A 25,954-nucleotide genomic window follows, 5' to 3' on the forward strand; every position below is an offset into this window, starting at 1 on the left:
TTTAATTCACTTTTTTAATAGTATAAACCTCATTTAGGTAGTAGTATTAAGCCACAACAATAATGCCACATTGAGACAGCATTTAATAAAATGCATAAAAGCTAATTCATGCACTGCAATACTCTATATACAAACACAACAATGCAAATTCTTCTTCAAGACTGAAGACACTGATTAGATATAAAATTCAGTTTAAAAAGAACATGCTATTTTTTAAATGCCATCACATAAAGCTGATTTCAAGCTCCAGCTTTCGACAGGTTTTAAACCTGGAATTAAAATGTAATGGCATGAACAGTATTTTCTATATTGTGAAGGGCAGAAGTTACAGAAACGGTCCCAAGAAAATCTAACACCCGAATTTTCCTTTAACAGATGTCTTTTAAAAGGGCCGGTAATGCAGCTACATTTTAACGGAGAGGTCCAAACTACAGGTAAAAACTAGGGTTTGTACTATGAAAAATGTGCAGCTTTTCAGTTATAAAACTAGTTGAACACTGGTTTATTACAAGGTAGTTGGGAGAACGGAGGCTGTAGAAAAATATCCCAGCACTTGAGTTGTGTGGCGGCATCGTCTGAGCCCGTGGCCGCTCTGGTCGTTAAAATGGTAATTGAGTACACGTTCCTAAAGAGAAGTCGTTTTTAACATAAAGTCTACTACTTCCAAATGTTATCCAAATATTAAGCTTTCTCACAGTCTGTCAGTTGATAAATGTTGCTGAACATTGATTTTTATAGCATTTTTTCTATGCTGTGTGTATAAATATTGAGACACCAGAATTACTGGCTTCTGAACTGGAAGTATAGCTGGGCCTTAAAAGTATCTCCGACATTCCCCACCCCTAAGATACTCTTTTTAAGCTCAAACTTTAATTACTCTTAGATTGCTGTTAAGATAGCCCCAAATGAAAACTTTTACTTTGAAGATTGAGAGACTGTCAAGCTTCCTCTTGTATTTTAACTGGAAAGCCACCTTCAAGAGTGTGATTGTCACGACAGGCAAGGACAGGGGAAGGTCAGGAAGTACTGTTGGATGAGGCCAGCGAAGTAGGAGCTTCTTTTACATCAAATATAGGGGAAGCTGAAGGCTAAATGACCCACCGTCTCACAAAAGGCACTGAGTACTATAGTCTCAATGAAGTGTTTTCAAACATTTCGGTAGCTTATTTTAAAAAACAACAGAAAACCTATGGGCTATGTGAGTTTTTGCCGTTCTCCAGTTCCCTTCAGCGGGCCAGCTTTCAGCCCTCCCGCCAGGCAGGCCCCATTCACCAGCTCTGCAAGCAACTACGCCGGGCTGGGCCCTGGCTCCCGCGTGCCGTGTCTCAGTTTAAAGCCTGATTAAGGGGGAAAATTCATCAGAATAGACCTGGGCGAGGAAAATTAGGTATCTGTAGCTTAAAGGGCACATGTAGCCATATTAAAATCCAATTTTTATCTGACATGTTTAAATCAATTTATAGGAAGGATTTACGTCAGTGGATTTTATTCACATGCTAGAGAAGTAATTTAAGATTTGTAACTTAATATTCCATAATTTAGTCATCATATTCATGTTTATCTTAAAAGACTGCTTGGTAGGTTTTTTTCAACTGGCACTAGAGACATGGGAATCTGTTTACTCACCGGGCAGTGCCCACCGTTTGCTAAATTCGGGTGAGCATAGGAAATCACTACCACACGAAGAGTCAGGCCCCAGAACAAGGACCACTCTGAATCTCTGACTATGATGCCTGTCTCTGGACCACATGACAGAGCCGAGTGTCTGGGAAGGCCGACAGCTCCTACTATCAAGTTCCTTCTAGTCAGGCCATAAACAGGTGTGTGGCAGCCAAGTTAAAGGTCCCCACCTAGTTTTGGACATAAGGATGAACGGTCTTCTACCTTTCTGGCCCTTGCCTGAACCTAGAGAATATACGGCAGTGTCCTCCTGTCAGGACCTTTTCTGTCTGGAATCTTCCCTGGTACAGAGTGGAGATTCTGTCTTCATGGCCTTTCCCAGCCAGGCTCACCCAAAGGAAAATGGAGTTAAAATATCAGCAAATCCATCCTGCTGAGGGACCTTGGAACACCCACATCCATTTACTTTAGCAACTCTATCATAGACTCTCTTTAAAACATAAGGAAATTTTGGATACATGGCTACATGTCTGTATACATAATATACATCTATGTACACATACACACACTATATACACTGTACATATATAAACACATGTACATTCATTCAGTCATACAAGCCTATAAATCTGTACACGCACAATGCCGCTGAAGGGACCCCAGGGCTGGACATGCGCAAGTGTGCGCTGGCAAGAGGCACACGTGGGGATGTCCAGAACCCTGTGTACAAAAGACCCAAACCCGCTACCTCGATTAGGGCTTGGCTTTACAAATTTACATCAAAGTTAAGACATTTTCAAAGAGCCGTACAATCTAGAGACTGGAAGTGGGATAAAGGAAGCATGTGGGCATCTGCCTGGCCTTCTCCAACCTTCCAGGGTCTAAAGGGCACTGCCTCCCTACCTCCCCCCACCCCCCCGCCCCCGGGGATAAAAGCAAATGTCAGAAGATGACACTTCATGGCCTACACTTAGAGATGAAATGTCATCTAGATAGCCCCACTGCACATGAGGCCCTTTCCACCGGCAAGTGGGCAACAAACTTCTGGACTCTGATCTGATCAGGTCCTAGAACTTGGATTCATAGCCAAGGGCTGCTTGTCAGGCAGAGAGCAGGCTGGGGGCAAGACTACTGGAAATCACCCCAAAGGATTAGGATGCATTTTTCCCCCAGAATAAAAGCACTAGATATAGCCCTTCTAAATCTTAGCCTTCCTGCCACGGCCATCCCCCAAACAAGCAAAACAGCTAAGTAAATATGTACTATGGCTGCAACCATGCGCTCTAGCGATATGTGGCTGCCACGTCAGGGAGCCCAAGAGTAGGTGCATCCATTGCGATCACCATGGCTGGTGGCAACTGCCTCAAAACAGAGTTCACATTTAATACTGAGAAGCTAGGAAACCATCCCTCTTGAGGGCATTTACATAACATCTTACAAGTGACTATACCTGCAATGAAATATAAAAACCCAAACAACAAAAGAACCCCAAGAACAGCCTCATGGCAGAAGCTAGACAATAAATAATGGTAACCCCCAATAGACATACATACAAATTTCAAATCAGAAGGGTGGAATAGCTTGGAAAGTATCATTTGCTTGAGTAATTTTTCTAAGTCTCTGCCTGTCCTGTTTTATGATTATACATAATGACCTCCAGAATTTCAACATATAACAGTCTAGCATTATCTGAGATACTGCCGGAAAAGAGCCCATTTCATCAAGAAACAATGGTGTATATCACCACCTCCTTTAGCTGATAGACCTCTCCTCACAAGGGAAGAAGGGCCAGGTTAACAGAAGGGACATGTGCACAGGCTGTGTGACTAAGAACCTACTCTTGGGCAGAGAGCTGGCATCACTTAACCAAACCTAGAGTTTCACCAACTACCAACGAGGGGTAAAAGCCTTGTGAAAGTTGAGCCTCAGTATTTGCTTGGGATCCCTTTAAAAAAGTCTGGACTTTGGGCTTCTCTTAACCAATCTGACGAGATGGGATGGACTTGCTGTCCAAGGTGTGAAATGATTTGGGGCAGCAAGAAATCAGCTTGTGTGACCATGATCCTTAGGGAAAAGGCTACTTCAAAGTAAAGCCAAGAGGATCTGGGAAACTAATGAGTGTTCAAAGCCCAAAATGGCCCACTGCCATCAGCCATCACCAGTGAAGGGACTCAAGGGGCAAGACTAGGTCAAAATCAACAACCCTCCAAGCTGAACCGATTTTTGTCCAGGGCTACCTGGCCAGAGTGCAGCACTCACCCAAATGTTCCCTGTCTTCCTGCTAGTTTATCATCTTCTCTGCCCCAAACTTTCAACAGTGCATCGCTGGGACCTCGGTCGAGGTCTTGGCTAAGCCATGCTGTTGTCTAAAGGCAAAGGTATCTACAAGCCGAATGGACACAGGACTTCCAGGGCCCACCACTGGGAATGAGGGGTGGGCCTTTTCCCTAACATGGAGAACTCAGATCTGGGAGATGTGACACCGGTATTGCCACCGAATGGCTATGTGATCAACAGACGTGCTTATATTAAAAAATCGAACAGAAAACAGGCAACTTGCTGTGAAAGATGCATAAACGTGCTTGAAAATACCCTCTGCTAAAATCCTTCATGAGTAGAAATGAAACAGACCTGCCCTAACTCTATTGTCTTGGCTGTTTTTTTCTTAATTTTGAAATTTAAATCTCTTCAAAGTTAGAAACCAAAAATTTAAGCTGGCAAAATTAAATTCTTTCCATCATTTTATAACAGGCACCCCTATTATCTCCAAAATGTGTTTCCAAGTCATGAACTATAAATAATATAATTAAATCCAAACAGGAATTTAGAAGTTGGAGATACCATCCCCACTTAATTCCTACTAATGACTTTCACCAAGTGCTCCTAACACTTCAGAACAGAGAATCCTATTTTGTCAAGAGCCAGTGGCATAGCACATGAGGCCCCACCCTGACTAGGGCCCAAGCCAGACCAGAGAGTGCCTGTGAGGCAGGGGAAGTGCACTGGGATCTTTCTGGATACCATCTGGTCAAAAGGTCCTGGGAGATGCAAATTTAACCTAATGCTGTATTTTCTTAATCTGGGCTGTACAAAAAGGAAACGGAGAGTACCTGATCTGGTCTTGGACATGCCACTTTTCCAAGCAGGAAATGCCCACCGTTTACTCACATCCATGGGAATTTATGCTCTTCTCTAGACAGAACTTCCTTATACTGCATTCTGCTCTTGTAAATGATGGTGGCTGTAACTTAGGACAAAGAAGATAACTTTGGGAGTTATGGGTTTTTTATAAGGAGCAGGTAGGCTGCTTCTGCATACATCACCCAAAATGCTCCAGGGTTCTTTGCTGGTACACACCTGGGGGGATCAAAGTGCATGGTGTGCCAGTAGCATTCAAAGATCTGCCAACAGAAATGCAGAGTCTGGAAACACTTTGAAAAACCCTGATATTCAAGGTCAACAGAGAAACCCTTCCATTCAGCCGTACCATCACCACTACCCCGGGACAGGGAGCAAAATCCTGCACCCCTCCCCGCTGAATCACCTCACAGTTCTGAGTGAACTGCAGGAATACAGACCCTTCTCAAGGGGGCGTTTGGAATGGAAACCCCTGAGAAGGGGACCTTCTTCCTCCATCTGAACAATGAGCAACCGCCCCAGATTGCATTTAGGAATTACTGTCAGGTTCAAAATGCCCACCTTGCACTTTTTGGTCAGAAGGCTCTGTCTGCCGTGAGTGGTGGAGGTGATTTGGGGATGTTTTCACTTGCTGCAGGAATTGGCAGTTTATGTCTGACTGGTTGCAATCCAATTCTGAGAACCAGTCATCAAGAGAGCCCTAGGTTTGGAGGAGCCTGTAGATGCCAGTCACAGACCAGAACCAGAGGTCAGGGAACCTGACAAGCATCATCAACTCACCAGCTGAGGAAGCTTCCGGTTGGGGTCCCCACCGACTGCACTACCACACTCCCACTTACTGCATGATACACATGAGCCACATTCTCAATCGTTCATAGGAATTTAGTTCAACACCACTAATGTGTGCATACAATTAGGAATGATGCCATCTTTTCTTAAACATAAATGATTGTCTCCTGTACCCTATTGCGTTTTCACAGAAATCATTAGCATTTCGGCAAAAGACATACACAGTTTTCCATTTGTCCTGCCCACAGGCAAGATGTTGCTAACATACGCATTGATAAGAAGTGCTTAGAAAGTGCTAATATTATTTACCCTGGTAATTAGTAGCTATTAATTCCAAGGGAAATTTTAATATATATACACACATACTGTTTTCTTAGGTTCGTTTAGTTTTGTTTAATACTAGTCTCTGACATTATAAAACTCTTTGTTTTTTGCCCTTTGAGAATCGCTAAATACAAATTAGGTTAAAAGATTGTTCCAAAATCTGCTTCATCAAAAGGCATTAAAACATTTCTTATGGCAGGAAAGGATCCTACTAGTCTTTTAGTTGCTATTGTTTGGGATTAACAGGTAAGAAGAAACCAGGTAGGAAATGGCTAACATACTGGAAATATTTGCACATACCAAAATACCACTACTTTATTTTCTCTGTTATCTGAGCGGTCCTGGGAGGATCCTTCTGCTTCTCGGCAGGCGTGCGGTGCACACTATAGACTGGCTCCGGTGATCTGGCCGTTATACTCTGCTGTCTCCATCTTGAGGATGTAGGGGATTATGCTGTCTATTGAAACATTGCCAATGAGACCAGTAAAAAAAAGTTCTTCTGTTATGTTTGAGCTCATCAGCCTGAGTGCTGGCAGGCGAACGAGAATCCGGGCCAATCTGTAAAAGGGAGGCTCATTAGAGAAAGGGAGTTCACTGCCCTTCAGACTTCTCCCTGGACAGGCTCCCAGGGACCCTCTCCGCACTGATTGGAATTGAAACAAACAAACAGACCCATGACCTACCCCTTGTATTTCAAATTTCAACAGTTCCTCTTGTAGGGATTTATCATGAGAGAAAATCAAAACCAAGTACAAAGATGTATGTACAAATGTTTCCTTCATTTATAACAATTCTCCCCACCTCCACCAAAAGAGAAAAATTTGGAAATCAATAAAGGATGGGTTAAATTATGGTATCTCCATATAAAAGAGCACACTGTATATTCAGCAAAAAGTATAAAAAAGATATATATTCACTGATGGTACGTCTGTGATGTACAGCCGAGTAAAAACCTAAAAGGAGACCGGGAAGCAGCAAGTGTAACACAATCTCATTTGTGTAAATTTATTTGTGTGGCATGTATAAAAAAGTATTTGGAAGGATGTTCACCAAAATGTTCACCAAAACCCTGATCTCTGGGTTTGGGGATCTGGAATGCTTTTACTTATTAAACCTTTGTCTGTATTACTCTAGTGTTCACATAGCATCCTAATTAAAAAATGAAGCAATAAAATTGTTTTCATTTTTTAAACACCCTGGGTGGGAGGACACATCATGACCCCGTTCTGATGGCTCTCTGGACACTGTATCTGAAGCATCCCACATGATTGGCCATTCCACAGACACTGTACAAAGCTACGTGTGCAAGGATGCTCACTGTGTGCCAGCCTAGTCTGGAAACAACCTATATTTTCATTAGCAGGAAAGTTCTAAAGAAATGACAGCATCTCCTCAGCCACAGAAAATGCAGAAGTATGCTTGTTGAACATTACATGAAGAAAGGGTTACAAAACCTTACTTTGGATTTTATGATTCCAGTTACACAGACATAAAAAATTTCTGGAAGGAAATGCATAAAATGTTAACTATGGATAGTGCTATTTACAGGAACTGAAAAGCTTTCATTTTACTTTCCAGAATGTTCTAATTTCTTTCCTACAGTGAACACTGTTATTTTTAAAAAGAAAAAATACAGATTATGCAAGCGGCATTCCAGCATCATCGTCCATTCGCCCAGCCACCATGAGTCTTGCAGGGCACACAAAGATGTAAGGGGACACCACCACAGACCAGAAGGGGCAGACAGGATGAAGGATCTTGGAAACTCAGCAAGGGTCAATCAAGGAGGACTTCTTGGGGTGGGGGGGGACAGGTCAGCTGGGCCTTAGAGGCTGGCTGAGGTTTCTCTCAGCAGAGATATAAACAATGGGGAGGGATAGAAGGGTTATTTCAGGAGGAGCAGACAGTATGAGAAAAGGCATAAAATGGGAAAGACTAAAACAATGCAGAAACGGGTGTCAACCGTCCTAGGGCTTTTGGGGGAACTGTCTTTGAGTGAGTTTCTGAGTCCTATCCTATGAGAAAGCCTCCCTTATCTCATTTTTGGTTCCAAATCACTTTTCTTACCATGCCCTTTATCTATCCCTGGGTCCCTCACTAGATTTTTGTAGAAACACCTACTTTCAAAGGCCAGAGAGCTGCTGTTGTCAAGATGACTCTAGTGTGCTGTGTGGTTCTGTTAGCAGTCCCTACAGGGACATTTCCAGCCTCTTCTGACCACGGACACTGTGTGGGAGTAGGCCCATGGCTACCTCTGGGGACAGCTTGCCCGCGTACCTGGCTGGGTTGGATGAGCTCTGGGTATGGGTGGCAGAGCTCCCATTGGCAGTCCCATTCTATATGTATTGAGGCTGTAATCACTTGAGACTCATGGTGAGGTTTTCATAGATTCCAGTCAAAATGGATCCTGCTCTGGCAAAAGCTATGCTTGGGCCATGGAGGTGTGCCTAAAGCAGAGGAGGTTCTCTCCCAGCAGGGCCAGCTACAGGTCTGCCAATCACACCACAGAAATGGGTCCCTGGGGCCTGGCATTCTCATTAGTGGGGCATCTTTGGATTGAGGTCTGTGAAGGGGACACACATGGAGAGAAGTGGGGCCGTGTATCTTATGGGTCAATTTTGCTCCAGTGTTTGAGAGGACAGGGCGGGGAAGGGAATATTAAATAGTTTGCCTGACATGACCTCAGTAATTCATGGAGTTTCCAGTGGGTTGGAAGTGGTCATGGGGAAAGAGCTCCTCCGCTCCTTGGCTGGAAAGCCTGCCAGGCATCCTGCCCTATTTCAGAACTTTCCTGTTCAGTTTTGCATGACAAAGGCTCACATGTATATCTATGAGTATATGTGTATATACATGTATTTGCTGCCCAATCATTACAAATAATACAAACTAACTTTTTTACCTAAAAAATGGGCGTTCAAAAAAAATCAGTTTATCTGACGGCAAAATTACTATTTTCTATAACCCACTCACTCCTTTGTAGAGGTCGGGGTCGGTTTCTGTCAACAAAAACTTTGCTATCACGTACGCTAGCTTGGCCTCTTCAGTGGACGCAGACCACGGGGGCACAGCTGCTCTTCTGGACAAAGGGAATCTCCGTGAGAACTACCGTCTGTGCACGATGTGAGCCTCGGAGGGAATTACACAGCAACGATTCCAAACCCTCATGTTACAGAAGAACCACCCAAGGTTCCACCTGCAGTTTACCCAGCAAACACTGGAATGGTCCAGTATTCCTGCCCCTCCCACCTAGCACTTTCCACACACTGTTACCATCCATGAAATGCAAGAACTAAAGTGTGATCAAAAGGAGGCTTCACCGGGCTGCCAGACGTGGAAAGGCTGACAATTTATATTTGTGACTACAGATCCAGCTGCACCCCCTCCTGCCCCACAGCAAGAGTGTGTATCGGGGCGCCTGGGTGGCGCAGTCGGTTAAGCGTCCGACTTCAGCCAGGTCACGATCTCGCGGTCCGTGAGTTCGAGCCCCGCGTCGGGCTCTGGGCTGATGGCTCAGAGCCTGGAGCCTGTTTCCGATTCTGTGTCTCCCTCTCTCTCTGCCCCTCCCCCGTTCATGCTCTCTCTCTGTCCCAAAAATAAATAAACGTTGAAAAAAAAAAATTAAAAAAAAAAAAAAAAAAAAAAAAAAAGAGTGTGTATCTTTGCGTCTCACCGGTACGTGTCTTCCGAATAGGTTTTCTGAACGTAGTCCTGCAATTCCATCTGTGCCTTTTCTTGGAATTTTTCAATCTGGCTTGTGCTGGTCAAACCTGGATGGTCTAAAAAGAGAAAAGTACCCCTGAATTGCCTTGTGTATTCTGAAAGCCTCGCTTGCAGACTTCTTAGTATTTTTAATTAAGCCTCTGGCAAATTTCTCAAGTACAATGTAGATTGAACTCTGAAGGTGGATCTGGCTTGGATATTACTGTTAAAACATTAGTTTTTGCTCTATGCTCTGCCAAGGCCTGAGGGTTCCTGGGAGAGGGCTGGGCTCCTGAGTGGTCACACCAGCCTCACCAGCCCCACCTGGCTTGGTTTGGACATCTGGCTTGGAACTATCACATGAGATTAGAAATTATCATTTACTTTCTATGTATTTAATACATAATTTCTCCCATTTTTATTAGCTACTTTGTTGTTCATGAGTGGATGGCTGGGGAAGAAGGGAGGGAGTTAGCGGTGTCCAACCCTGCTATCGAGTTCAGCAGTCAGCCTGAGTGACCTCTCTGGAGGCTCCGAGACAACAGCCGAGAGGGGGGCAGTAGGCCAGCCGGACAGTCCTGCTGCCTCTTCTTCAGCTGCTGCTACTGTCCTCCAGGAACAGGTAAACTTGTGCAGTTTCAGTCTGTACTGGAGGACATATGCTAATACAAACTAAAAATTGGCAAAAAGGAAAGCAAAACAAATCAAAACGAACAAAAAAGGACATTGGACAGTAGTATACTACTCTGTTTTGTATGCTGAAGTCTTGTTTGGCCAATGGTTTAAATTAGGATACAGAATAGATCTATTCAACATATGAAGTCAAACATCTGGAAGGCACTATGGCATATGTCTTTGGGACTATAAAAACAATTTAAAAGAACGTTATGTGTTTATGTTAGCTAGCAAAGCACACCTTTTAGGAGAACATTCTGTCACATAAAATCTGGCAGGGCTCTCTCTACATGGCTGACAGCGTGACAACACGTTCATGTTTAGAAATATCAGTAGACATAGGCGGAAAACTGTTGTGAGTCACCACCACATATCTTACCGGGGCTAAAGAGAACTATAGCTTTAAGGTATGCATACTCATAGCCGTCTATATCCAGCTTCGCCATACTGTTACAGAATTCCTGAAGCTTCCAGATGTGCTCCATGACTTGCTTTATCCGGTCTCCAGAAAGTTTATCTACAAATCAACATCACAGATCCTCTGAGAAAGGCTGGTAAGAATAACAACACAAGCTTCTTTGAGGAGCCACAGATTCAAAGAGAAGAGAAAATAATTTCACTTTTTAATGGAAAACCATTTACCTTAAGATGGTTAACAGCCTCAGTTTCCAGGTGAAGGAGAAGTGACAATAGGTACCCAAATTCCACTCTGCTATGTATGCTGTCTCAGTAATAATCCCCCACACCAGCGATTCTCCCTGGCCCCACATTGGGCAGCAACTTTGGCCTATAGGCACAAACTGGTAACTCCTTTTATTCTGTGCTTAAGACCTATAAGTCAAATCTTAACAGCGGTCAGATTTTCTAAGTCTCTGCAGGCATTTAATAAATGTTTACGATATGACCATTAAATGTCGACATTTTTTAGTTGTGGAAACAATTTTGTGTGTTTTCCGATTTAATCTTCATGGTAGTATTTGCTGAAGGTATTAGTATTATTACACTCAGTTAAAAATAAAGGAAACCAATCCTCATTTGTGAACAAATCTAACTTAAAATCAACAAAATGTTACAGGGTTAAAAAAAAAAAAAAAAATCAGCTTTACGTTACTAGTCCAAAGGAGTAACTAGAAAAACAAAGGTGTGACTAGGTAACTCGAATTCCTAGATAATCAAACATCTGGAATGCCTGATGAAAAGTGCAGCTCAACTGCAATTCAGTATCAGGTGTAGATTTTTAGTGTCAGTGCTGAATCCTAGGTGTGCTCCCTCAAGACTATGTCTTTGATGTACTATGGACTTCCGGCAGGCAGAGGGCTATCTGCACTGGCTATCTCCTGTCCTGACATGGCTGGGATCTGACCACCAAATGTTAGGTAGTTGCCACAAATCTTTCTGGAAGAGAGTCACCTTCGCTCGTGAGCAGCAGCTGGGTATGCAACTGTGTCCTGGACGAGGGGGTCTGCACGACCCCTGTCTGTGCCTGGCTCTTCTGCTTGCTGTTTCACTTGGGGCAATCCAGGGACCTTACTGCGATAATAGTCTCTCTAGGATTGTGAGAATTTGTTATATGGGGAAGGGTAACCTGTTACGAGATAATAAAAAATCTGTCTGTTGGTCTCTGCCCCCAGTTTCTGGTACAGAGCTCCTGAAACCCTTGTTAATTTCTAAGTGATAAGAGCACTACCACGACATCTTATTCTAGTATTTGTCTTTGACCCTGTTCCTGACAAAGAGCTCCTAAAACCCTTGTAAGCTCCTATGTGTTAAGAGCACTAGGATTCATCTTTTGAGGTGAATCTATGGGGCCTGGCCCCTGGAAAGACTAAAGCATGCCGAGAAACTTGGAATTTCCAGCCCCGTCCCTCATCCTCCAGAGTGGGGAGAGGAGCTAGACACGGAGTTAATAATTGATCATGCCCACATGAGGAAGGAAGTCTCCATCATAAAATCCCAATAGTATGGGGTTCAGAGAGATTCCAAGTTGGTGAACACACACACACCAGAGGGTGAAGTACCCCAAGTCCACGGGGACAGAAACTCCTGCACTTGAGATTCTCTCAGACCTCACCCTATGTATCTCTTCATCTGGCTGTTCATCTGTATCCTTTATCATATCCTTTTAAAAAGTGGTGAACTTAAGTGTCTCCTCAAGTTCTGTGAGCGACGCTAGTGAATGAATCCAACTTGAGGGCTGCTGCAACCTCTGATCTACAGCAGGTTGGTCAGAAGCACAGGTGATAGCCTGGACTTGTGTGTGTGTATTGGGGACAGGGTCTTATGGGACTGAGCCCTTAACACCCGTGGGATCTGACACTATCTCTGGGTAGACAGTGTCAGAATTGAATTAAATTGTAAGACACCCACCTGGTGTCACAGGGAATTGCCTGTTGTGGGGAAACACCTCCACACATTGGTGACTACAAGTTCCAGAACTGAAGTGCTTGGGGAGTCTGGGTGGATCAGTTGGTAAAGTGTCCAACTTCTGATTTTGGCGCAGGTCATGATCTCATGGTCGTGAGATTGAGCCCTGCATCGGGCTTCTCGCTAAGCATGGAGCCTGTTTGAGATTTACTCTCTTTCCCCCTCTGCCCCTCTCCCCCGTGTTCTCGTGCTCTTTCTCTCTCTCTCAAAAAAAAAAAAAAAAAAAAAAAAAAAAAAAGTGTTCTGTGTGAGTAGTAAAGGAGACATGCAGGGAAGAGAAGCACAGTAGGGAAAAACTGGGTTTTTCTTTCACCCCACAGGTGAAAAACTAGTTTTTTCCCATGTATGCCTGCCAATCAAGATGGAAATGTAAGATTATGCTGGAAACATCACCAAATGCCTACGTATCAGGAAGTTGGCAATTTTTTCAATTATCTTTTTTTCGCCTTTCATATGCCTTATAAGATGACAGACGGGTGGAAATTTAAATGTTCTCACTGGTAAAGGTCCTAGGACTTAAATGTTAAACTACCTTCAGCCTGTGGATGCTGTGGGACACTGAGGCTGGCCAGTTTGCAAGGAGTCAGCCTGAACCGAGATGCCACCCCCCACAGCCCAGCCCAGCCCTACCTTCCTGGATGCTGTTCTGCAGGTGGTTGACAATGGCCGCCAGGATAGTGGAGAGACTCATGACCTGGGCACACTGGGCGAGGCCGAGGGTGAAGAGCTCGTTCCAGCAGGCCCGCACCAGGCTGGTGTTGCAGTCCTGCCTGGGGACAGAGGTCAGAGTGGGTGTGGGTACATGCTGGCATTCTCCAGGGCCCAGTTTGCCCCAAACAAGTCGATTCAGCAAGTGTTTCTTGAAGGTCTATGGTATGTTCAGGACCATTCTCTGAAAACACCACTGTCTGTGTGAATCTCTTAACTAAAGTCCCTCTGAGGATAAACTATTCTCTTAACAAAGACTCTTTAGACTTCAGTAATGAGAAATCTGAATGGGTATGACTAAACTGGCATCTCCTACAGCCTTCTAAACTCACAGCGGCCCTGACATGGCTGTCAGAAGAGGCTGCAGTGATCCAAGGGCTAAGAGCTAAGGGGATGGGAGACACACCCTGCAGACAGAGAACAGAGGGTCTGCAAACCCTGCAGGGGAGAAGCTGGCACTGGAGACAGGAAGAGGCCAGCCATGCCAGCCTTCAGCCCTGTCTTGGATGATTTATACTCAGGACAGCATGGCTACCATGCTGCAAACAGTATGACCCTATCTGAGGAGCTCCTGCTACTTGTCTCAACATTTCAGGATGACTCCTGCCTTTTGCTCCACTCCATCCCTGGCTCCCAGCACCAAGTCCTTGGCATATGGAGAAGGCTGATAAAAGTTTGAGTAACACCGAAATAGTGGCAACCATGGACCTCGGCTACCAGTCCACTTAGTGTGTTTAATAAGAAAATCAGGGTCACTTGAATGAGATCACAGGAACAAACTAGAATGGCCCTCAGATATCTTCTGGGCCACTCCTAATGAGGGGAGGGCTCTTGCTGAAAGATATGCACAGAGAGAAAAGGCCACTTACCCAAGTGCCTGAAAAGCTGGGATTGACCTGGCCCAGTGCATGGAGAGGAAAAGCAGGCGGGACGCTGACTCGCAGATGTAGTGCACGTTGAGGTACTCTGGCATTGGGCTGGGCATGGTGAGCTGGAGAAGAAGAGGCACACAGCACAGGAGGTGACAGAGAGACAGGTCAACATGAATCTCTGTCACGTTTCAACAACTGTGACACTTGAGTTGTGATAATCTCTAATGCTGAAGCTCCTGTGCAGACCCATCCTTATGAAACCTGTGTCCTCTGCAGCGGGGGGCTGGCACCAACACCCTGTGGTCTCTTGCCCAATGAACTCGGGCCTGATGGCCCTCAGAATGTGGTCAATGATGGTGACCTCCCAGCTCAATCACACAAAGACATACTTTTCAACTTTTGCCTCAACTAAATTGCTATTTGTTCTAAAGCAATTCCATTTTGAGCTGGAGGTTAAAATCTAAATTGAATCTGGGAACAGGGGTCAACTTCATAGCTAGTGGGCATTTGGTAGGTGGCCTCAGGGTAACAGTGAGTGAGAGCTGAAAAGAAACCCATATGGTGGGAGGACGAGATCCCATCATCAGAATGCTCAGGCCTGGGCTCCAGAGCTCCACTGTCCAGAAGGGGCATTAATGCCTTTGATGCTGGAATCCCACTGGTGACCTATATTCTTGGCACCAGTGGGCAACTATGAGCAGGGACCCAGTCTTCCTAAGTGACTGGTCAGGCCTCTCTAGTCAAGAGCACTCGGGGATAGGAAGACACGGTCTGTAGCCCTAGAAACTGAGGAGTGTCTTTTGGAAGCAAGGCCATGGAGGAGCCTGTGGGGAAGACTAATAGCTCTTCAAAGTTCTGTGGCTAGCGATGGCAAGCGGTCAGGACCAGCGGCTAGGAATGAGGGCTGGCTGCCTGCACGCTGAAGCAGACAAAGGTGCCTGACTGAGCCTGTGCTGGAGCTAGGCCATCCTAGAAAAGGCAGAGCAGTCCATTAAAAACCCTCGAGGGTCAGCACCTTGTCAACCCCTCTTGGCAAGGACAGGCCACACCTGCTTCAGGGCAAGTTACCTTGAGAGCCAAATGAGCAAAACGGAGTGAAAATGCTTTTTAATGAGAATACTGTTCTGAAACACCAGGTCTGGATCAAAAGCCACAACATGAAAATGAGCTTGCTACAAGATTTTGGTTTTACACTGCAGGCTGGGAGGCTGGGGCATGTGGGTAGGCTGAATGCACTCACCTTAAATGTGACATGAGTATCTGAAAGGAGGGGCCCTTCGACCTCGATGATGGGTGTGGACTGGTCTCTGCTGATGACGTGGATGCCGCCTCCTCCACTGGCATCTATGCCGTCTGCTAGGCTCGGAGGTGAGGAGCTGTCTGTGGTATTAAGTGCTTTAGCTAAGGTATCAAATGCCCTGTGAGCAAAAATGAAGCAGTCAGTGGTGTGAATCCACAGCTTTTAGGAGGAACAGAACTCTAGCTGAGACATAATCTAGAAAAACCATGCAATGGGGAAAAGATCATTAAATTCTACCTGCTGGGGGAAGGGATGACAATGAAAGTTTCTGTGTACAGTCCATACATCATCATGGGCACTAAGCTATATATTATTTATTTTAACACATAATTTCTATTTTTCACACTACTCTCTAAGGTAGAACCCTCCCCATTTTATAGATGTGAAAGCTGAGGCCTGGAGATGTTACATAACTCTTCTGAGACCAACCACCCAGTAAATGGTGGAAACAGAATTCTATCCAACTCGAATCCCATCCTCTTTGCTATCAGACTGCAAGAGATCATGAGGCCCGGGGCACTTGTGTGGCCTCCAGCTGTACATCTGCCCAGCCTGGCAAGACAGGCAGGGGTGACCAGTCTCACAGGAAAGGAGCAAACACGAGAGCCTATGGAGAAGAAACTCTCTGCAGCTGGTTACGGATGTCCAGGGCCAGCTAATGCTAGTAAGCTAACACCCTGATGGACTTAAGCTTTAGACTATTTGGAAAAATAGGCTAAAACAGAAGTGGGAAAGGGGATGAACTATTAATATTTACTCAAAATAACTAATGCAAGGAACACCTGTCTATTGAAGGGTTTTCCCTGCTTCCACTCAGCCACTCCATTTCCTTTTTCATTGTTTGGAATGAAAAGCAACTTTGATTGTTTTATATCATGTAATATAAACGAATCCTGGTTCCCATAGTTAAAATGTGAAGGAAGACAGATGTGCAGGGACACTGTGACTTTACCATCCTTGATTAAATACAGGGTGGGTGTCAAAATGCTGCCGCCAGCCCTCACAAAACAGCAGCTAAGTGTGCACACTGGGCAGAGCCTCCACCCTCATGGGATCATACCGAGTAATCTCACTTGCGGACTGGTCCTCCGGCTGCATTTCCGAAGCGTCACCATTGTTAAGGGACTCACTCAAGTTGGCAAGGGAGGTTACTACATTTGCCAGTGTGCCCAGAGCTCCCTGGCTTGTTTCTGCCTATTAAACAAAAAACAAGAACATTAAAGATGAACACAAACACACACATAAAAGACTCTCAGGCCAATGAAGATATAATGGTAGTTTAAAAACAGCATCTATGGGGTGTGAGCTCAGCATGGCAGCAGGAGGGAGAACTTTTTGGTGAGGGGAGAGTTCGGTGTCTTGACTGCGATGGTGGTTACACAAATATACATATAATAAGGTAACAGAAAACAGACAAATTAGACACTGCCAAAATTTAAACTTCTGTGCTTCAAAAGATATTAAGAAAGTAAATGGGGTGCCTAGCTGGCTCAGTTGGTGAAGCATTGGCTCCTGACCTTGGAGTTGTGAGTTCGAGCCCAACGGTGGGTGTACAGATTACTTAAAAATAAAAGCTTAAAAAAAGAAAAAAGTTATTAGGAAAGTAAAAAGAAACCCTGCCCTTCCACACACAAAAGACAACCCAGAGAATGGGAGGAAATATTTGCAAAACACACATCTTAAAATGGTTTAGTAACCAGAATATCTAAAGAACTCTTTCAAGTCAAAAATAAAAAGATAAAGCAGTCAGTTAAAAAAAAAAAAATGAGCCAAGGATTTAGATATTTCTTAGAAGAGGACACACATGGCCAATAAGCACATGAAAAGATGCTCAACATCACTGGAAATGCAAATCAAAACCACAATGAGATACCACCTCACACCCAACAGGATGTTTATAATAAAAAAGACAGGTAATAACAGGTGCTGGGGAGGATGTGGAGAAACTGGACCCTCATACATTGCTGGTGGGAATGTAAAATGGTACAGCCACTGTAGAAAAGTCTGGCACTTCCTCACAAAGTTTAAATACAGAGTTACCATATGACCAGCAATTCCACTCCCTAGTTATATACATGAGAAATTAAAACATCGTCCACACACACAAAATTACCCAAATGTTCGTAGCATATTTGTCTATTCATAATAGACAAAAAGTAGAAACAACTCAAATGTTCGTCAGCTGAATGTAATGGATATGTAAAATGTGGTTTAGTCATTCAAGGGCTTATTAATTGGCAATAAAAAGGAACGAAGTGCTTGCTGACACACGCCACAACATGGATGAACCTTGAAAACGTTACGCCAAGAGAAAGAAGCCAGTCTCAGAAGACAAAATATTGTATGTTTCCATTTATATCAGAAAAGTAGAGTATAGTCAGAAAGTAGAGTAGCAGTTGGTAGGGGAGGAGGAAGTGACTGCTTAATGGGTGCAGGGTTTCTTTTGGGGTGATGAAAATATTCTGGAATTGGGTAGTGGTGATGGCTGTACAACCTTGTGAAAGTACTAGAACCACTGCACTGTTAACACTAAAAGGATAAATCTTCAGGTATATGAATTTTATCTCGAATAAACAAAAAAAGAAAACCAGACATATTTGAACAAATAAATCAAGGTATGTATAAACAGGGGTGCCTGGGTGCCTCAGTTGGTAAAGCATCCGACTTCCGCTCAGGTCATGATCTCGCGGTTTGCGAGTTCAAGCCCTGCGTCGGGCTCTGTGCTGACAACTCAGAGCCTGGAGCCTGCTTCAGATTCTGTGTCTCCCCCTCTCTCTGCCCCTCCCATGCTCATGTTCTGTCTGTCTCTGTCTCTCAATAATAAATAAATGTTAAAAAAAAAAAAAAAGATGTATAAACAAATGTTTGTTGTATCTGGTTAGAAAAGTGAAAAACCAGAACAGCAGAAAAGATCATAAGCAGAGAACTGACTAACAAATCACCGAACAACCATATAACAGAAGGTTGTGCAGCTGTTAAATGATGCAGGTTGTCATGACAGAAAGATGTGTTGAAGAGAAAGAAAGCTTAAGTGAAAAAAGAAAAAGATCACTCCCCACACACTGTACCGGTGCTGCGTCCTGGTTCTGATACCATCTTGCAGTCTTGCCAGATAAACTGCTGGGAGCAATTGAGTAAAGGGTACAGGGGAGCTCTGCAGTATCTTTGTGCTTGCTCAAGGTATGTTATTTTGAATTTTAATCTTTCAAAGTGGAAGGTTTAAAAAACAGATTCTGAAAATAGCTCCCTTTAGGTGCTTTGTATATACTCCGTTATTCATGAAAAACTTCCACACCACAGAGGAAGGAATAGGTAGGAGCACACGTCTGACTCTGCAGCTCTTTCTCTTAACTGCTACTTAAATACCACAGTTTATGTCCTTTCTCTTCCATCCAATGACCATGACTAGCTCCTCATTTACTGAGTGTCACTGCATGCTGTGTGCTTTATAAAACTAACTCAAGTTTCCCAGCACCCCTGTGTCGGGGGTACTGAAGGAAGCAGAGACGTAGGAAAGAAGGCACATGGCTCCCAAGAGCGGTGCTGGGCTCCCAAGATAGCAGACTCTGGAGTCTCTTGGTTCTTATTCTCAGTCTCTGCATGGATGGTACCATGGAACAGCTGCTGTGAAATCCCTTGGTAATCAGGTTTTAAGGTTATTTGGGCCTTACTTTCAGGCTTCTGGTTTCTCTCTACCCCACTATGCATCAATCACTGTCCTGAATGGCTACTGGGTGACAGCAGCAAACTGGGTGTGATTCCCATGTCACATACATCACCAGTGCCCAAAGACAGGAAGCTCAAAGCCTGGCATAAGGGCCAGAGGATGGAAAGCTGCTGTTGGTGCCAGCCAGCAGCTCTCACTGTTGCCTTTTCTTTCTCAAAAAAGGATGTTCCTAACGTGCTGAGTGGGCCCAGCGATGTGCATGTGAATAGATGAGAAGGAAGCCTTGCAGGTAGCGTGGCTCTGGCTCTCAGGGCAGTAGCCATGTCAGCACTGTTACGAAGTCGCTCCTTTTAGAGAAGAAAAACCGGACTTCAGCCATGGCGCGCTGCTACTTCATCATCACTGGGTTATATTTCTCATCTCATAGTTTCTGATGTAATCAGTTTCCTTGCCTGGATAAAACCTTTCTCCTAAGTTATCTTTACAGGGGTTAGCCAGCTCTCTCTCTCCTGGAATGACAAACACCTCTGTTCACAACAAGTTAAATTCCATATGGCTGATTTGCTCTTAGTTTTACAATTGTCAGAATCCTGCCTGAACTTCCTCCTGCAGGTCATCTAATAAAAAGGAAGGGGGTGGGTGTGGATAATTTAACAGTGTGTCAACTTCAACCAAAAAAAAAAAAAAAAAAGGAACTAGCAGCTTCTGCCAAAGGCCATCTTAGAATAAGCAGCCATTTCCCTAGCATACCAGTAGTTTGCCAATGTGTGTACTGAGGTGGGGGGTGGTGGGGTGGTTAACTCATTTGAGAGCCACTGAATTCTCACCAAACTGAACTCTAGATCCTGACATGTTACAATGACTATAACCAGCCAGTCCTGAGTTTCCAAAAAGTCCTCAACATCCCTAAAATAAATCACAGATGGCTGTATAAGAAGTGAGGTGAGATGCAGAAGGCCATGCTTTCGAGGTTGTCTCGGAAGGCCAAGAAGGTGGGTGCACAATTCCGAGAAGCAGTCTGCACGGCAACAGAAAGATGGAGAGTAAGGAGTAAGTAGAGAACATCACCTTGGAATCCGTGGCCAGGAGAACCGTACCATCCTCGCGTATCAAAGGCTGTTGGATGTTCACAAGCATCCCTGGATCAAGAAGACCTGTTTGTCTATTTAAGACATAAAGAAACCCAGAGTAGCTTCCAACATTTAATGCACAGTATGATCATGCTGCATTGCTCTGTCCCTTCCACATCTGCAAAGCTGTCTGAAGAGCACAAAAGCTCTAACTGGACTCAGCCACTGAGTGACTAACAACCCCCCTTCTCTCTGCAACAAGATGCACACAGAGCTGGGCCTACAGCCTGAAACAGGATGCCACACAGACACATGTCTCCCCGCTCCCACCCCGCTTCCCCAAGCTTCCATGCTGACCACAGACGGTGACTGCTCTTTTAAATAAAGTTAACTTGATCTTCAGAATATCACCAAGGAATTCTCAACTCTAGTTCTTGCTAGGATAGAGTTTGGATTTCTTATTTTTCTTTTCTGTTCTTTTTCAATTAAGTTCAACAGATTACATGAAAGCAAAAAGACATATAAGTTAACTTGTGGCACTATTTGAGACTACCTGAGGACTTAGGCCTTTTGTCTATACTGCAGAAAAACTCCATCTTGAATTGAAGAGCAACTGTTTTCCTGTATGAATAACTACAGGACATAACCTGAGCCCCTGATGCAGGAGAAATTCTGACCCCATCTTAAATTAGCCATCCTCAGGCCTATCCACAGGTATGACTGGAACAGCTCCAAAAAGGGGAGGGTGGGGCAAGACAAGGCTGAAGGCTGTGGCAGCATGCAGGGAGCCAAGTAAGCACCCTCCAAGGGACAGCTCAAAGGCTGATAGCAGTGTGACCCTTTACCAAAACAGGGACTGACCTTGCTCCATCTTTATCTGCCACAAACGTGGGAGTGGCTATCAGAGGACTTCTCAGGTCCTTCCGGATATAGATTTTCTCAGTTGAAGCAGCACAATTGCTTGGTTTCTCCCGTTGTACATCAAAGGGCTTCCGTTCACTCTGTACAGCTTAAATCACAACATAAATATTCACATTTAGAGGAAAGAGTCAAGTTATTAAAAACTACATCTTTCCAGGCAGCTGGGTGGCTCAGTCGGTTGAGTGTCTGACTTTGACTCAGGTCATGATCTCATGGTTTTTGAGTTCAAGCCCCATATTAGGCTCTGTGCTGACACAGCCCAGAGCCTGGAGCCTGCTTCGGATTCTGTCTCCCTCTCTCTTTGCCCCTCCCCCACTTTGAACTACATCTTTCAAAGTAAATTTAGGGGTTTTCCTTAGTAAGTTTGTTACTACAGGGATGATAGGTTCTGGTGCTAGACACATCTAACTCCATTTTCACAGTGGACTTTTCAGCCAAAGAGGTGAAAAACTCAAAGCCAAACGATACGATGTTAAATCCAAAGGGCTAAAGAGGGTAAGCACTGCCTGCTAAGACAGTTGAGCATGGCGTTTGTATGGCCTTATGGGGGGCCCACCCTGAGGACTCTGGCTTTTCTCTGCCTGCTGCTAACAAAAGGCACTCTCTGGAAGAGAAACACCCATCTTCAAGTTGGTCCTTAACAGAAATCCTGTCTAACGCACGTGTCAGAGAGGAAGCATTCCAATGTCCAACTCAAGCCTGCACAGCTTCTGCAAACTGTTTAATGGGGTGTTAGTTTTCTACAACACTAGCAGTCTCTCCCTTTAGCAATCTGGCCTAAAAGGAGTATACAGGCCAGAAAGAAATGAAGAAAATAAAAACCTTTTTAACAGAAAGAAAGGATGAACCCCAGATCCAATATGTAAGTAAGAGGGTCCCATTTCACAGATGAGGACCCTGAGGCTGAAAGCAGTGACATGTCTTCCCCAGTCCCCACAGCTCCTAAGTGACAGAGCTGGGGTTTGATACTCCACAGCCTGTGTTTACCCCACTGCCCTGTGCTGCATCCCGATTTATCTGGAGGTTTCCAAATACTCCACGGGAAATGACCAATCCCAGCAGAATCAGTGCTGGAACACCTAGCTGACCCAGAAGGGAAATAAAGTGAAGCCTCGGTGGATATTTTTCTCTTAGAGTATTTTAAAGCCAGGTAGAGAAACTTCACTTTCTCTCAACTTGCTAACTCAGGCGGCTTCTTATTATTGTTACTCACATTCCATTTTCATGCCCATCTCTAAGCATTTTTTCAGCCGGCAAAACTGACAGCGGTTCCGGTGATGTTTATTGATGATGCAGTCTTGGTTGCTCCGGCAGCTGTAGGTCAGGTTTTTCCTTACGCTCCTTTTGAAGAAACCTTTGCAACCTTCACAACTGACAGCCCCATAGTGACGGCCTGAAAGGAGAAAGAGTGTGTGAAGCAATTCACCAAGAGAAGAGGTGATCCGCCACAGGCCCTGTTTCTAAGGTCACCTTCTATCAAGGTGACTGGCACAGTGTCAGATACCGGCAGCCACAGGACAGCCACAGGCCCGAGCATTAAGCATGGCACTTAGGTTCTTCCCATAATTTTCCTATAATCTTTAAAGTAGCCCTGTGAGGTCATGATGGAAAAACAGGAGCTCAGATAGGTTAAGTGACAGCTGGTAAACGGCATGACCTCAATGCTTTTAGTACACAGAGGACCTAACATGCAGGAGGAGCCCATGGATAACGGCTGAACCACAGTGTCCACTTGGGTGCATGCACCTGGTCCTGGCTCTGCAGACCTGGGCTTGTGACACTACCCAGTACGCCTATCCTGCTGACAGTGGCACACAGCAAACACCTGCATGACTTTTCTAGCACATAGGGTCCTACTCCTCCTCCATTTACTCCCTCTATTGTGAGTCTTGTCCTGGGTCCTGGGGAAGCACAGGGGCCGTGACTGCGTAGGCCCAAGGTGAGGGAAGGGTGCATGTCATGTGGTTCACTTGGGTTAGGTATTCAGACCCTTTTGGAAACACAGTTCTAGAAATGCGTTTATTACACATGGTTCTTTTTTTCTAATCTTATTTACTTTGGGGTTTCTAACTTCTAATGACGAACTTTTTAATGACATTAAAAAGAGCCCCCCCGGGGCGCCTGGGTGGCGCAGTCGGTTAAGCGTCCGACTTCAACCAGGTCACGATCTCGCGGTCCGTGAAGTTCGAGCCCCGCGTCAGGCTCTGGGCTGATGGCTCAGAGCCTGGAGCCTGTTTCCGATTCTGTGTCTCCCTCTCTCTCTGCCCCTCCCCCGTTCATGCTTTGTCTCTCTCTGTCCCAAAAATAAATAAACGTTGAAAAAAAAAAATTAAAAAAAAAAAAAAAAAAAAAAGAGCCCCCCATCTCAGTTACCCTTCCAATTTCTCCACGTTTTTCCACACACATCACACCTCATTTGTTCCTAGCTGGGACTGACCATGAAACTCCCCTGGTTGGGTCTTCTCTAACCCAGTATCATAGCTACATTGCTGGAAAGGATGATCACTGATGGCAGCTACTGAGTGAGTGTCCCACAGTCCTAAGCTCTCACATGCAGAGCCATTCCAAGTGTGTATTTGGAGGGTCTCAATTTTGTGTCTCTAAGAATAGTGCTAGGGGCACCTGGGTGGCTCAGTTGGTTAAGCATCTGACTCTTGGTTTCAGCTCAGGTCATGATCTCACAGTTTTGTGGGTTCAAGCCCTGCATCAGACTCTGTGCTGGCAGGACAGAGCCTACTTGGGATTCTCTCTCCCCGCCCCTCACCCACTCTCTCTGTCTCTCTCAAATAAACAATAACAAAAAAAGAACAGTGCTAAAATTCCTGTGTAGACATCACTTTTCCTTCTTTGCAGTGTATTTCCTTAGCCTCTCTAGACTTTAGAGTGACCTCTAGTATCTGGAGACTGTGGCACTGGAAGCCTGTGACTAGGCCATTCCTTTAAGCCCAGAAAGAGACTGACAAATGGGGAAGCCAAGCAGATTCTGTGGGCCTCTTCATTATGTTCATGCTTCATTCATTTGTTCAAAAGTTTGCAGAATGCCTCTTCCTGCTGAGCAAGGAGACAGGCTATAGTAGTCTATACAAAAGGATGATGAAGACAGAAGCAGCACTGGCTTCAGAGAAAGGGAGGGATGGGCTGGGCTTTGCCCTGTTCAAGACAAGGGGTGGAAACAGAGGCAAGGCACCCTGGCAGAGCAAATGATGCCATGAGCTAGGAGTGGAACTGCAGCTTCTGACCTCTGTGGATGCTTGCCTGGGCTGTCTTCCTAAGATGTTTGGTCCATCCTTTTTTAGTTTTAAACAGGATCACAAAGTGCCCAAAGTTCCTAGGAATTCTGTTACCATAGACTAAAGTGGAGCCAATCATAAAACTCAGGCCTATGGCCCTAACACAGCTGAAAGAGTATCTTATTAAATATTTGTCCATCCTTTGATGGTTTTGTCAGCACATTCACTAAATACTTCTCCATCCTTCCTGCTCACCTCACCTTCTACAGCTCACTGGTGTTAGCAGGCTGAATTTTGAACTTTAGGGCCAGACATCTTCTCTAGTCTCCTTGCACTCACATCCTAACCACAGAAGCCCGAGTTCTTCCCCAAAGACACCATGGGTATGGACAGTAAACTCGCTGGGCCCTGGCTCAGGAGTTTACTCCCTGGAATGGAGTAAATTACATCCATTGGTGGGGATGTAAATTCCCAATGGTGGGGAATTACATCCCCACCAGCTGAAATGCTTCTCTTTTACCCAATGCATACACACTCAACCTCCAAGTCTCACAGAATGTGACTGCTGCTGGGGGACCTTGCCTGACCCTGGGGCTCCAGCCAGAATTGCATGCTCCCTCCTCCATTACAGCAGTTACCACACTGGGTTATAGTGAGGGGATGACAGAAGATGATGAAGATGATGAAGAAGAAATAGACAAGTAACACATCTTGTGAAATAGCAAAGCACTGTGCTGATATTACCTAGATTAAAGAAACTGCTTTCTTAGTAGTATATAAATATATAACTAAGATTTACAACTCACAGAAACAGTACCTTGACTTTTTCTTTTGATTCAAATAATCTGACAAGTTGGTTTGCTTATTTATATTACTACCCCACTAAGAAAAGTGGAGTTCATGTTTTGAAACCTACAAACCCTACAGAAAATATTCTCTCTCTGGTAATTCCCCACCCCCACCCCCAATTGGTTCATGACTTTGGACCATGAAGTGCACCTATAATCTAGGATTACTTACCAGAGGCTTTGTCGCCACAGACTACACAGTACTCTACCACCTGGGGCCGCTGGACGTCAGCCTTCCCCAGCAAACGTTCCACACAAGCAGAGTCCGTGACGATCTAAGAAGAATTGGGAAACAAGCAAAGTGCTGATTAAAAATCAGATCGTTAAAGCAAAGTAATGTTTAACTAGAAATTCCTAATCTTGGGTTTCTAAGCAGGAGAACCTTGGGCAGAACTGGGAAAATCCCACTTGACACTTAGCCGGATATCCAGAATGGCTCTGCTGCTCACCTAGACTATGCCCCTTCAGCTGTGGCGGTGGTGGCAGGGGGTGGGGGGGTGTGTGGTTTGTCCAAGGTCAGACATTGATTTTCACTGGTCTATTCTCCTATCTGGCTAGCACAACCACCCAGGATGGGGAGCCCCACGTGGGAAATCACATGCAGATGCCTCAACATGAAGATACTTAAGGTCTTTCTGGCTGCTTCTCCATTCCCATGAAACAGCTTAG

At 44.8% G+C, this 25,954-nt stretch overlaps 1 protein-coding gene across 3 annotated transcripts in view; it reads right to left on the reverse strand.

Moving 5' to 3' along the window:
- The window catches only part of NR2C2 (nuclear receptor subfamily 2 group C member 2), a 100,152-nt gene continuing 74,198 nt past the window's right edge, over positions 1 to 25,954 (reverse strand). For all 3 annotated transcript variants that reach the window (XM_047097060.1, XM_047097059.1, XM_047097061.1), the window contains 11 exons: positions 25,458 to 25,560; positions 22,421 to 22,600; positions 21,148 to 21,295; positions 20,285 to 20,378; positions 16,610 to 16,743; positions 15,490 to 15,667; positions 14,247 to 14,368; positions 13,300 to 13,439; positions 10,625 to 10,762; positions 9,542 to 9,647; positions 1 to 6,429 (listed from right to left, as the gene is read on the reverse strand). In XM_047097060.1, the coding sequence (XP_046953016.1) occupies positions 6,255 to 6,429; positions 9,542 to 9,647; positions 10,625 to 10,762; positions 13,300 to 13,439; positions 14,247 to 14,368; positions 15,490 to 15,667; positions 16,610 to 16,743; positions 20,285 to 20,378; positions 21,148 to 21,295; positions 22,421 to 22,600; positions 25,458 to 25,560 (1,518 nt within the window). In that variant the 3' untranslated portion in view covers positions 1 to 6,254. The remainder of the gene's footprint in view (positions 6,430 to 9,541; positions 9,648 to 10,624; positions 10,763 to 13,299; positions 13,440 to 14,246; positions 14,369 to 15,489; positions 15,668 to 16,609; positions 16,744 to 20,284; positions 20,379 to 21,147; positions 21,296 to 22,420; positions 22,601 to 25,457; positions 25,561 to 25,954) is intronic.

Source organism: Lynx rufus, unplaced genomic scaffold, assembly GCF_022079265.1.
Source record: "Lynx rufus isolate CCGP_SWC_20201006 ecotype Redwood Valley unplaced genomic scaffold, mLynRuf1.p SCAF_4, whole genome shotgun sequence".
In the NCBI taxonomy this organism is placed as follows: Eukaryota; Metazoa; Chordata; class Mammalia; order Carnivora; family Felidae; genus Lynx; species Lynx rufus.